The sequence below is a fragment of the Octopus sinensis genome, linkage group LG1 (genome assembly GCF_006345805.1).
Source record: "Octopus sinensis linkage group LG1, ASM634580v1, whole genome shotgun sequence".
Lineage (NCBI taxonomy): Eukaryota > Metazoa > Mollusca > Cephalopoda > Octopoda > Octopodidae > Octopus > Octopus sinensis.
In genome coordinates, this window is record NC_042997.1 from 86,450,840 (window position 1) to 86,465,283 (window position 14,444).

Consider the following 14,444-nt stretch of genomic DNA (forward strand, 5'->3'; position numbering starts at 1 on the left):
AGTAATATATAACTAAATGTAATAAATGCATAAATAGATAATATCTTTTTGAAATAGTGGATCTTGAAGCACATATGTTACAAAAAAATGGCATGTTAATAATTGGTCGAAAAATCCTTTTAGATAAAAGTCCAAGGCTACCATTGACTTTTTCTATCCAAAATAGTTTTTCAATTCAATATGTATACTCTCTCTTTACTCTTTTACTTGTTTCAGTCATTTGACTGTGGCCATGCTTCAAGATCCACTATGCCAAAAAAAGAATTATTTCATATTCTCTTAAAAGTTCATAAATTCTTATGGCATCAACAAATAAATAATTGAATGCAATAAATAAATTATTTAGGTTAAGACAGACATTTTGATATAATAACATGTAGATGAAATCAAACAAATAAGGGAGCTTCTACATAGCTGCTTAACCTTCTAGAATCAACAGTTAATTCTCCCTAAACTCACACAATATTGTCTTTAAAAAAAGGAAAGACATTAGATAGTATAGTTTGGAGGATACTATGTCTTTCTCTTTTTATTATTTTTTTAGTCAGGGGTATATCAGTACCCATGATTCTTTACAGCATCCTCAAAATTGATGGAAAGGAGGGAGGAAGGTATCCTCAAACTGGAAGCCTAGCTCAAATGCTTGAAACTGAGTGAACTCTGTTAAAGGTACTCAACATGCCAGATGTAAAGAATAAAAAAGAATGATGGTCAGAGATGGAATACCTTAAATCAAGAATTTGCTCAATCAGGAATGGTTGAGGGTTAAACAAAATTAAGAATTCTTCTAAGAACATTTCTGGTATGAAGAAACAAAATACTCTATAAAATGTCCCTGAAAGAATATGATATTGATAACAAAGTTTCTGCTTGAAAACCCCCCAGTCATGATAACAACTCTTTGAAAAAGCAATTTCTTAAATATTACAATTTTCCAAATTCCTCTCAACTGTATCATCATTTCAACTGAATGAAAATGCTCCATTTTCTTAAATGGCCATCATAATTATCTGTGAAGATTATTATTTCATCTGCATTGCTGATCTCCAACTTACACTAAGGTAATAAATTTTGAAGGAAGAGCAAAATTCATTAAAGTTACAACTATATTTGACTGGTAGTACTTAATTTTTCAACCCCAGAAGGATAAAAGGCAAAAATCAACACTTGCAGGATTGGAACTCACAAGACAAAAGGATTAATGAAATACTGCAAGGCATTTTGTCCACAGCACACATTCTAAGTTATTGACAAAGCTTGCTGACAGTTTAATTAAAAGGATTAAAAAGACATGATAATCATGTCAGAAATATTGAGTTTTAAATTTTGTTCATATAGAAATATATTCCATTCTACATTTAAATACATTATATAATTATATTTTGTTTTAAATAAGTAATTTTGAAAAGCAATCAAGAATTTTGTAGGTGAAACCTTGTTTTTTTGTTTTCTTTTACTATTTTTCTAACTGATGGTATGTTGTTGAAAAGCAGGGAAATAAATAAACAATAGATGAACTGATTTAAGAATGATTGCAAAAATATAAATATAAAATAGTGATTACAAACCATCTGCAAAGACAATGGGCACGTGATGGGAAGTCATTGTCCATTGACATCATGTCTTCAAATACAGTAGGAGTGGCATCTGTCAAAGGAAGGTTATATAGTATTTCAGCTTTATATCATCCAATAGAAATGAATTTTTAAGAATACGTAGGAGTTATATAACACTTTAGCATTTAAACCACTCATATCCAGCCCAAATAATCCATACACTTAATGTTCAAACTATCCAGATCTGGACTCTCACAGCTAGTTTATAATGCCATTCTAAAAATAAACAATCACATCTTGCACATACATACACACACACATTTCACAACTACCATACAAATTAAAGAGCAAGCACACAAAAACTAAATTTTATACGAGAAGTTAGTTGTCTAAAATAATGTAATTAGTACTTATACATCTGGTGCATGACATATGATTTTTACTGATACTGACTATTTAAAATTATAGAGAATGATGCTTCTGAATAGTAACAACTGGCACTCTAATAGTTACACTACTTGAAAAAACAAAACGAGTGGGGATAGTTGATAACATGAACCTCAGTACTCAGCTGGTACCTATTTTATTAACCCCAAAGGATGGAAGGCAAAGGTGACATCAGCAGAATTTGAACTCAGAATTAAATGCCAGAAGAAATGTTGCTATGTTCAGTGTCTTTAAACTTAAATAAATAATGATAATAAATGTTTTCTATTTTTTAATTCAGAGCCTTTACACATTGCTACAATCTTGTCTACATCATAATCATTTGAACTAGCTAAGTCCAAACCTTGGTTTTATATTTTTTAGTCACAAGGAGTTGACCTACCAATTAAACAATTGATAGGATTTCTACATGGTCACTCAACCTACTAGAAACAACAGCCACTTCATCCTTAATTCAAATCTATCTTAAAAGGAATGCTTTGGATAATGTGGTCCTGGGTTTCTAGCTCAGAGGAAAAGACAGGATGGTCACACCTGAAATGCTTTTGATCAGAAGTTTATTTAATAGACCTAGGATTAAACAACAACCCTTGAGATGTTCAATTCACTTCTGAAATTTACAAGCCAATAAAAACTAATCCTTTTCCAACGCCCACCTAAGGACACTACTTAGCTTCAGTTTTAAGCAGGTGTGAGATAAAACTCTCTCTGAAGAAGGTAAGTATGTATATGAATTCATAAACTCAACAGTGATACCACTGTTTATATTAGTGAAGAGGTATCTACTATTATCTACTGCTTACAGTACTTAGCATGAGTTGGCTTTGCATTTCATCCATACAGCTTCAATAAATAAAATACCAGGTATGGGTAGGGAACTGGAGGAGAAATAGCTAAAGCATCAGACAAGATGCCATGCTATAGTTGTTCCTGCTCATTGCATTCTATGTCCAAATTTTGCTGTGGCCTGCTTGGGTGGTGGGCTTAATCTATAGTCAAGTTTAACATCATCATAGGTCTTTCACAACCTTGAGTCTACTCTATTGTAAGTATTCATACAAGGTTAGAGTAAAGCTTCCTCCTTCCTTATCAGTTTCCAAGGCCTTTTAATGGGTCATAAGCACACTGCTGTATCTTCTAATATACCAATTTCAAAAACAAATTGGAACTTATAACTATCTGTTTTAAGTCTAATGTGTCTGCAAATTTATTTTTAAACAGTCAGAAAGAGAGGTTGAAAATGAAAGAAAAAAATCTGAAATACAAAGCAAAAGAAAACAAGTTACCTTCATTTTTCGTGTCATCTTGCTCTTCTTGTTCACGTGTTTTCTCAGCAAGGGTTGTCTCTGCTGATTTTAAGTAGTGGTATGTCAAATCAAACTTGACATCTGAAAACTGAAGTTCATCTGTTCGCTCTTCCCATGTCTCTGATGTGAATTCCCCCTAACAAAAATGTTTCATACATTATCAGTAAACAATAAAAAAGAGTATATTTATGTACTCATACACACACATATACACAAGTTATTTATTCTCATATCAACCTTCATTGAACAGGACAATGACGAATGATAACCAGCATTTTAGGACTATATAGAATTACATTTAACTATTTGCCTGTCCAAAGTATTTTCATAAGTTTGCTTTAAATGTTGAAGCTTGTTTTCAGATTTTTAGGCAGACCATGTTTAATTTGTTCTGAGTAATAAAAAGCTTTCCTTTCATAAGTCCCAAGATACTCAGGTAGTTGAAAAAAATTGGGAATCATATATGATTCAGGGATGTCAAGGAAATATCACATATAATATACAGGACAGGCAATGGATTAATTTGGTAAGCTAAGATTTAAGGGGAAATTATTAGCTCACACATATACTAATATATGGTAAAGATGTTGAGTCTCATATCATTAGTTCATTGGAACAGCAGTGAAGACCATTTTAACTTAATTTATCTATAGCAAGTAATCTTCATGACACTCTCTTGTCTTCAAAATATAACTATAGAAAGACTGAAACTCAAGGCTGCAAGCTAGGGAAACATAACAACAGTTTATAGCAATAAGCAGATTTTTCATGTTAGTGACACCTACCTATCAGCAATTACATGACGTAAACCAATAAGAGTAGGGATTTTCTATACAGATGGACTAGCCACCTTATAAGTAGCACTTTCTCTGAGACCTATGCAATAAGCCTGACTCTCATCATCCCAACCAAATCCATATTAAACACACTCTTGCTAGAACTGCAACCCTCATTTTCCTTACATACTTCAACTTAGATGAAATTCACATCAACAGCATCAAAAACACAGAAATGCTCATGGGCATTGCACTTCCTTCTGTAACTAGAAAGTAATTTTTTTAAAAATAGACACAGCACAATCGGTGACCTTTCAGCCATGCCAACAAACGATCTTATATGCAGTCACTCATCATGTTAGAAATAGCAACCAAATCCACCTCAAATGCCATCCAACAACCTTTAGAAAGAAGGAAATATTGAAAAATGTAGACTAAAATATGATCATAGGTGGAACACCTTGATCATAATTTGAGCTGACTTGGAGCTAAAAAGCAATAAGTCTAGCCACCCTGGAATATAATGCACTGATTCACAGAATAAATACACACAAAAATAATTAATGAATTTTCTCAATTTACCTTTGCAACAGGAGGCAATGCTGGTAAATTAACCAATCTCCATTCATGTAAAATTTCTTCAAGCCGTGCTATAAACCTAAATGAGAATAACATTTACTGTTAGTAAAAGTATCTAAAAGTGGAAAAATGAAATCCCATATCCTCTCCGGAAAGGCAGCTGATTCCATTTGTTTAAGTGTATCAAGTTAGAAAATAATAACAGGTTTAAATTGTTTAACCAAAATTAACATGGGTTAAACAGTTTGATTGGAACTGGTAAGATAGGGAGCTGCACCAGGTTCCAGTCTGATTTAGCATGGTTTCTATGGCTGGATACCCTTCCAAATGCCAACCACTCCAAGAGTGTAATGGGTGCTTGTACATATCACTGATAATGGTCATGACCATAATTTTCAAGGGTGCCATTCACACAACACCGTTTACATGACACCAGCAACAACCATAACCACACTTCCACAGGTGCCATATGGATGTCTGTCATTAGCACAAATTAAGGGTATATGCCTTCTAGAATGGAACATCATAATTTACAGATTTTTTTAAAATCTGAAATCTAATAACTATAATGAATTTCTTTGAAAATTTCTAATCTAGATTTTTATAATTACTGTCTTCTCTTTCTTTAATATGTAAATAACAGTGAATACAAACCTTTCCCAGTCTGAAGCAGTTGTAAAATCTGTAATTTCAAAGACATCTGTATCCTAAAAGAAAATTAACAAAACAGTATGTGAATCAAATAAAAGAGACAAGTAACATACCATCCTATATTGCATATTACTTCAAAATGTCACATGTTTGAATAAAGTAATGTTTACAACCAGACTTTTATGATAGAGAGAAAAAAACTCAATAGAAATAAAAGTTTATTCTAATTGTTCTAAAGCTGAGTGTCAGTTTTAAGGTGATTTTTAAGAACATTGTTATAGTTAATATAAACAGTATCCCAAGAGTCACATTTTATATAAACACTCATACATTTAACTATACAAGACCAGAAGTACAAATTTATTCTGAGATTAACCTTTTATGCATTTAGATTATTCTATCAAATGTAAAGCTTATTTATTCACACTGTTTTAAAGCAATGAGCATTGTCTCATTGCTTCAAGACTTCAATGATCTGACTGTATATTTTTAGAATGAGATTGTAGGGTAGATATGGCTAATTTGAACCTAAGACAGGTTGAATATTTGGGCTGATATGCCAGTTTAAATGCTAAAGGGTTACAGAAATTAAGTATGATTATATACATACAAATGTCACCTAAGAGTATAACAGGCAATACTTAATTCATCATTATTTAAATATATTGGAGGGTGATTGTGTTGGCTTTGTCTATGTATCAAAGCAGATACACAAATAATATCAAAAGTATTCAGTGGCCACAAAATAAAGTTAGGCTACTATTATCACATTAATTCCATTGGGTATTAGTTTAAATACCTGCATGAGCCCATAATAGAGCTTACGCTAGACACTGTCTCCACAATTTTTCTCCATATACACTTATATTTCTTATATAAACACAAAACCTCAAATTCATAGACATAATAGAAATTAATTTCTCAAAAGTATAGCAGCTTCAGTGAAGTAAACTGGAAAATTGTAAAAAATGGTTGCAAAATTGCTTCATCAAATATCTTAGATAATAAGTATTTACTAAGTTGAGAGATTGTGTCTTTGTGTATAAGTGATGGATATGGCTGAAACAATAGACAGGTGGTCTAGATATTTATAGTACAAAGTTTAGTGTCTGCAATCAAATCCAGCCTATTACCTATTTGAGATCAAAGCATATGTATGAGTAATATGTAGATTCAGAAGCACAAATTTTATATAATGTCAAAGACATTAAATAACCATAATAGTATTCTACTTGTCACAATATATGTTTGAGTGTTATACCTTCAACAACCTTAACTATGCAATGAAATTGAAGACACCCATTGAAATCTTTAACATAATTAAACAATGTTACAAAGATCTATAAATTTATGAACCAAAATATAAATAATAACATTCATAAAACAGAGAATTTCCATGTATCTGACTTAATCATAGTAGTTAAATTCTGTACTTTGGAAAAGTTATCTTTACCAATAATTTAACTCATGTATTATTATTCTTGTGATGCTTTTATATTTTATTTTATAATTATATAGTTAGGTGGATAAAAATTCCTTTCTTACACGAACAGAGAGATTTGTGTAGAGGGTTATATCTCTGTTGCTAGTGTCAAGTTGTCAATAATCAGCTGTGATGTGTTGTGTTCTTGACAATGGCTAACAAAATACAATATTTTGTTTCAAATAGCAATCAAAATTTCGGTTAAACACATACATCGAGCAATAATTGAAATATTTCGCCTGCGTTTTATGACTATCAACGTCAATAAAATGGTTTGGAAGGTACAAGATTTTGGAGGTGTACTTGCCAGGCAAATAACCAAGATATTTTTGACAACTATGGAAATATTGGTTTCGCGAAAACATATTTTATCATATATTCACTCCATGCACTAAACATTATCAATATGAGGATTTGGTAATGTGCTTATTTTCAATTGTACGACTTTTAGGTATATTCACATTATCATGTTTAGAATCGATCCACTATTTGTCGTTATGGTATTGATTTCTTTTAATTAGTCACAAGGAAAATCATCGCAGCATAATTGCGTGTTAATTTTAATAAACTCCCTAATTAACAATTGGTACTTATTTTAGCGCTGTACAAAATACCTCGCGGTATTTAGATCCAGCTCGTTAACTTTGTTTTCAAATGTCGCTAAGGTCATCTTAGCCTTTCGTACGTGCAGAGTTCGATAGTATATAATATGAGTACTGGGTTTATATTCCTGCAGTGCTTTAAAGATCTACATGGGATTATATCAAAAGACGAAGAGTTCCGGACAAAATATTTCCAAATGTAGAACAAGCCTGACGTTCTGCCTACTTCCAATTGCAAGTAAGCAAATAAAATATTTGTTGGTTTAGAGAATCACCCCAAATAGTACTAAGTATCAAGAGGTATATCAGTTAATACACATTTTTTCTGTTAGAGGCATACTACTAAGTATCAAAGTTACAAAAGCGAAAATACAAAATATTTAACTTATTAATCAAAACAAACTGTATATATACAAAAACTTCAATGGAAAAATGAATACAAATTGAAAGTTGACAAGTAATTTGTCAGGAATAATCAACTGTTCAAGGACATATACGACTGGAAGATGGCGATATTTCACACAAAAACAATTTCTAACAGGTATAAAAAGAAATATATTTGTTTAAAATTAATTAATAACTTACATCGTCAGCAGCCATAGCTGGCGTAATACCGGAAGTTGATGTAAGGGACGTAACTCTATTATATAGAAATTGAAGACTTCTTCCAGAAATTCTGAGTTAAACAGAATTATTGTCCTTGGAATTACAGCTGACGAAAGTAATTGGTTGTCAGGCAATCGTCTAATTTTTTTTTTTTTTTTTACATTAGACTTTGTTTTTATTAATAACGTGTTTTTAGATAAAGAAAAGTACGAAAAACATTAAATATATGAAATATCAAATTATCGAGGACAAACCCCATTACTGCCTCACCAAAGAAACAAAGAAAAAGTAAAAAGAGGGGATTAATCAAAAGATGGAGAGGTTGTACACGCCAGAACAGATGGCGTGTTTAGTCGCGCCTCGCGGACTTGATTGTAAAGCGTTGCCACGGAGAATGGCTAGAGGTGGTCACTGCAGCAGCCACCCCACTTCGCGAGGCTCATTTCTCAGACAGGCTGCAGTTATTCCGATTTTGCGGATGAAATCGGCGGTGCGGAGTCCGAGAACACTCGAGGTCTCGATGGCGACCGGCACAGGCTCCTGTATATGTATATTTTTCTTCCTTCTGCGTTACGGGCGGTGATACCTGGATTTGTGGCAAGGTTGGAGCGAGGTTAGAGCCGGGGAACTTGTCGCAGCACGCTGCGTCCCAATTCAACAGTCCAATTGACTAGAGCTGATTCTAGTTCCTAGCCACTTCGGGATCAGCCACCCCGCGAAGAGGGTGCAGCTAAAGGAGATTGAGGAAAGATAGGCTGGTAGAGTCAGGTCTAATGTGAAACGGAGGCCAAGGTCACCGAATTTAACAGGTAGCTTAGCCTGTTGCTAGCCGGTGCTGTCAAAAAAGTGACATTGCAGATCAGTTCAGCACAGTGCCGGATAACGTCATAAATATCCCTGAGGCGATCTGTAAGAGGGTGACGTGACGCACTGCGTTGCTAGAAAGGGAGCTAAGGTATGGCAAAGTAATCCTCAATATTTTAATCATTATTGATAAGTCCGCAAGTTTGGTCTCCAGGCACTCTGTTATGGCTTTCGGGAGGATTTGAGAACCAAGAATGCAGACGGCGTCCCTTGGTTCCAGCCAAGACGGGATGGTTGCTGAGTACGGTGTCCAGGAATTCGGCCTCCCCTGAGCTGACGTTTATCATCTCCATGTTGGACGGATTGATCTCAAGCACAAGAAGCTTCAGGGTTGGGATGACCTGATGAAGGTCCCTCACTACAAACTCAGCCGAACCACTCAATGTCCCGTCATCCAGATACCAGACATTGAAGGGTGAGTAGACTGATCTGGCAACATCACCAACAGCCAACGCATAAAGGAACAGACCAAGAGGATCACCCTGTTGGACACCTGTGGAAGAAGCGATCCTGTTGTTGGCAGCTATGAGTGCATTGGGTGCTCCATAGGAGAGATATGTATGTGGGTGTATTGAGGGAGCACGTCTTAGGCACGTCTCCAAGTTGTCGTCCCATCTAACGACGTTAAAGGTATTTTATATATACTCTAAAATATACGTTAAAGGTATTTTATATATACTCTAAAATATACTCTCCTTCATTTTCCACAGTGCTCTTCCATCTATCTGGTAGACTTGCAAGGCTCCTCTTCCAAAATTCACTTGTTCGGACGAAAAATACTCCTTCAGTACTGTTCTGACCTCGTCTACAGAATTCATATATTTTGCGTCCAAATGAGCTTGAAGACTGCGGAATGTATTGTCTCCCATTCAAACTGTTCCAGCCTTTGGAATGTCATCCTCGCTGTGTGTGGCCGAGCATTATCCTGATGGAAGAACACCTTTCGTCTTAAAACCAAAGATGGTCGTTTTTCTTCTAGCGCAGGTGTCGATGAATGGGTGAATTACAAAATTCAAGCTTTTCTGCTAGTTCCTCAACAGTTACGATGAGATTTTGTTCCACCAGGGCTCCCAGACGTCCTCGTCGAGCTCTACAAATCGTCCAGGACGAGACTGGTCTTCTAGGCTGTAGCTTCCGGCTCGGAATTTCTGGAACCACCGTTGACAATGGCTTATGCTTATTGTCCGATCCTCATGTACTGCATTAATATTCCTCGCACTTTCCGTTGCGTTGTTGCCTTTATTGAACTCATAAAGCAAAATGTGTCGAACATGCTCTTTGGTCACTTCCGAACTGCATTCTTCAAAACTTGCACCAAGAATGATGACAAGGTAAAGTTATACCTGCTTTATAACAAGCAGAAGCAAGTTGTTTATACCATTCCCCTTTCACCTTTAGTTCATGCAATTGAAAAAACTGCATTATTAATGGGATGACCCTATATCTTCTATATATATAAAATACGTTGTCTGTGTGGGTGTCCTCTATACACACTCAATCCTCTGGATCAATCTACCATACTTGAGCTACATGAATAATTTGACCTTGGAAAGAATAATACGGGGATCTTTTCAGTTTGACCGGCAGTTTTTTAAAATAATTTCCACGTAACTAAACACTTTTAAACTTCGTATACTGGTAGAATGTGTTTATAAAACATCTTTTTCTCTTGGCTTTATTGAGAAAATTCTATAGTTTGTAAAATATTTGTTGTTGTTTTTCTTCAATTTCCGCAATTTCAACCAATCAATCACGTCCATTGAGATAAAAAAAAAAAAACATTCTGTGCCGTATGAATATGTCCCTCGTTTAAGAAACAGATTGGGTTTATTTACATTTCTGAAGAAAAAAAGATACCCTCCCCCCCATCCCTAACCTTAATCCTAAAACAGATTGAAATGCAATAGATCGATACTAGGGTCATAATTTTGGGTGACAATTTCATATGACACCGCTAGAAAAAACTGCCGTTCAAACCGAAAAGATCCTAATACGGTCTTGATTTATTTTTTTAATAAATATAAATAATATTGCTTTATATATAAAGATTTACTTCTTAAAATTGTTCTGTCAATGTCAACTTCCTGTGTTTGGCGTCCTGACGTAGTAACTAAGTAACCAGCTATTTACACACACACACGTATGTATACATAATTACAGTTGTGACGATTTCTGATTAAAAAATAAAAGATTTCTAAAAGTACTTTCATGTGAGAAAAAAATTTCATATGGCGATAGACACCTTTTTCTCAATTGATTGTATGAAGAACCGTATATTGTGCATTGATTTTCTAATACATATTTCGGACATTTTTGGAACAAGTCGCCTTATTAACACTTGATATTTCACATTTAAATCGCATGTGATTAATCTTGGCGCAACTCAACTTATTAACATTTTCACTTAACCGTTTTCTGTTGCAGAAGTGATTTACACTGTCATTGTGTGAGATGTTTTCATTTTGACTCATCTAGGCTTAAATACCCCAATATCGGCAATTAGCGTGGGCAATCGCCGAATCAATTTTTCAATTGTGATCGGTCAACTCGATAGTCTGGTATGTGCTTACTGTCAAATTGGATGCGTAACTGAAAGTCTAAGCACCGTACGAGGGACGTTCAATAAGTAATGCCCATGACCTACTTGTAATTGTTTGATCTAGCTGATATTTTGCATGTGCAATTATTTATATCTTTATAGTGGCAAATTACAGCTCTGAACTAATTGTGGTTTCTGATTTACAGGTGTTTGAACTGAGTCAAATGTGAAATGGAGCCTGTTGAGTGTCGAGCAGTGATCCGCTTTTTGTATTTGAAAGGACGCACACCACGGGAGACTTTTGATGCAATGAAAGTAACTTATGGTGATGATGCCCCATCATATGGCCTTGTAAAACGCTGGCATCGTGAATTCAAACATGGTCGGAACTCTGTGGAAACAGCTCCCAGATCTGGTCGCCCCCACTTCTGCCATTGATGAGGCATCTGTCCGTCAAGTTGAGGCTGCCATTTTGGAAGATCGACGCATAACTACTCGCCAAATAGCCCATGAGGTCAAGATTAGTACCGGGTCTGTGGAAACTATCATTCATGACCATTTGCATATGCAAAAGGTGTCTGCCAGATGGATTCCCAGGTTGCTCACATCTTTCCAGAAGCAAGAACGCGTCGAGTGCTCGAGGATGAATTTGGAGATGTGCCAAGAAGATGAGTCAATATGTTTCAAAAGACTGATTACACAGGATGAAACCTGGGTCCATCACTATGATCCAGAGACCAAAGCCCAGTCAATGCAGTGGAAGTACCGTGACTCACCTCCTCCAAAGTAGGCAAGGGTGCAGCCCTCCGCTGGCAAGGTCATGTTCACAGTCTTCTGGGACCAGGACGGAGTAGTGATGACAGATTTCCTGACAAAGGGTACCACAATTACAGGAGCCTATTATGCTTCACTTTTGAAGAAGTTAAGAGAAGCTATCAAAATCAAGAGGCGGGGCAAGATCAGCAAAGGCATCCTCCTCCTGCAGGACAACGCTCCGGTCCACAACTCGCGTGTCGCCAGATCAGAAGCACACTCTCCTAACCTTGCACCCTCTGATTTTCACCTCTTCCCAGCCATGAAGTTGTTTTTGAAAGGAAAGCGTTTACCAGATGATACAGCTTTGATTTCTGAAGTCACGTCGTGGTTGGAGGACCAAGCTGGGGTCTTCTACAAAAACGGTCTCTAGAGCTACATCAAACGATGGGAGAAATGCGTAACTCTGGGTGGTTCCTATGTAGAAAAAGACAAATAACTGTGCCAAGTTCCGTTGCTCTACTCCTATGGGAAGTGTGTCAGGGACATTACTTATTGAACGCCCCTCGTATCTCAGGCTCCGGGAGCTGGATAGTTTGTTTCCTCGTTTTTTTTGTCCTACTTTTTCATCCCTCAATGCAGTTTTCTTGGAGAGGTGGGGGGGAAGTTGATGAGCTATTGATGGATAACAGCACAGTGTTTCGCTCAGTGCCGACCAATGGAATACCAAACGTTTCTTCAGAGCAGCATATAGGTCTGGAGGAATGGGACTGTGGAGCGTCACCATCGCACAATCAAAGCTATGACTGAGAGGGAGGAATATTTCTCCCATCGAAGCAGTATTCTGGTACAATATGTTGCCAAGGTGAGGACTGACTGGTGAGACGGTCCCGCAAAAGGCTGTGTTTAGGTACGAATGGAGACACCCGAGCATGTAACCGCGATCCTTTGGGGTCAGCAAGTGTTCAAATCGGGGAAGAAGTGTGGTTGAATCTCCCCGACGCGCAGTGAACATCTCAGTGGGGGAAAAGAAGAGTGACAGCAGTGAACTCTCGTAACAATGTATCGGTGGAAGGAATGCCGTGTCACATATAGGAAAAAGGAAGGTTGGATGAAGACTGAATACCACTTTGTTTTGAAAACATTTCATCAAAACGTCTAAGGGATTTATTTTAAAAGCCTTCTCTCCTTGTCTGGGATGAAACAGTGGGGTGGTGGGGGGTTTAATAAACGGAAAAGCTGCGTTTAAAAATCAGTACTGGTTATTATATCCGATGGTTTAACAAGTCAACTGCAATTTCTCGGTGTTTCTATTAACAAACCCTTTAAGACTAACGGTAGAGGAATAGAACAACTGGATACAGTTGAAAGAAGATTTTGTTACGAACCCCAGCTGGACCAAGGAAAAAATTTATGCTTGCTCTGGTGTGCATATGGGCGAACAATTCGTGGGTGAAAACAAGAAGTGATATAGCGATTAAGTCATTTAAGATATATTGTATTCGTAAGGCAATGGATGGAACTGAGGATGACATTCTCTTTTATCATAATATTGGGTCCAATGATGAAATATCATTCTTTATTAAGCGAAAGTGAAAGCAATGAGGATCTTGTAGATTTTGCCTCAAACTAAATAACAGTAAACCATTTTTTCTTCTCTTTTTCTTTTCTTTTGTGTGTGTGTGTGTTTTTTTTTTTTTAATTTATGGTAGTTTCTTATTTTGAGTACTTTTGTGTTTAGAACAATGTACACTAATCGTTAAAGTATCGGGCTGAATTTTTGTTTGAGAAAACCCTTTCAAATATGGTTGTAGCTTCTTTTTTTACCTCCAAAACTTTGTCTTCAAAATAAGGGTGCGTCTTATACATCGGCGCACCTTATACACCGGTCTTATGTTCTCAAAAATACTGTATTTGTGAGCTGCATCTCAAACTACATGCAGACGATACTTTCGATAATCCACATCTGAGACCACAATTTAAATTTTTCGGTCATGCAGAAAATGTTAATCTCTTCGAATATGCACACAATTGCCGAGGTTTCCCTTTCAGTATTGGAGTATCTTGTTTCAGTAGTGCTTTATGCTCTAGACCAGCGTTTTCCAAACTTTTGACTCTTGAGGACATTAAAATACAGTTTATACCCAGGGGGTCCCTTTACACACATACACACACGGGAAGCCGATGGTAGGTAAGCGTCCGACAAAATGCTTTACTATATTTGTCCCAGCTCTTTACGTTCTGAGTTCAGAGCCAATCGAATTTACCTTTGCCTTTTGTC

General features: G+C 36.1%; 1 protein-coding gene across 1 annotated transcript in view; it reads right to left on the minus strand.

The window, feature by feature from the left end:
• LOC115212281 (rab3 GTPase-activating protein catalytic subunit) overlaps nucleotides 1-8,054 on the minus strand; it is a 36,835-nt gene extending 28,781 nt beyond the window's left edge. Inside the window, exons 1-5 of the mRNA XM_029781123.2 lie at nucleotides 7,987-8,054; nucleotides 5,320-5,372; nucleotides 4,669-4,744; nucleotides 3,290-3,446; nucleotides 1,569-1,647 (exon numbers count right to left, since the gene is read on the minus strand). Coding sequence (XP_029636983.1) covers nucleotides 1,569-1,647; nucleotides 3,290-3,446; nucleotides 4,669-4,744; nucleotides 5,320-5,372; nucleotides 7,987-8,001 — 380 coding nt within the window. The 5' untranslated portion in view covers nucleotides 8,002-8,054. The remainder of the gene's footprint in view (nucleotides 1-1,568; nucleotides 1,648-3,289; nucleotides 3,447-4,668; nucleotides 4,745-5,319; nucleotides 5,373-7,986) is intronic.
• Between the last annotated feature and the right edge of the window lie 6,390 nt (nucleotides 8,055-14,444).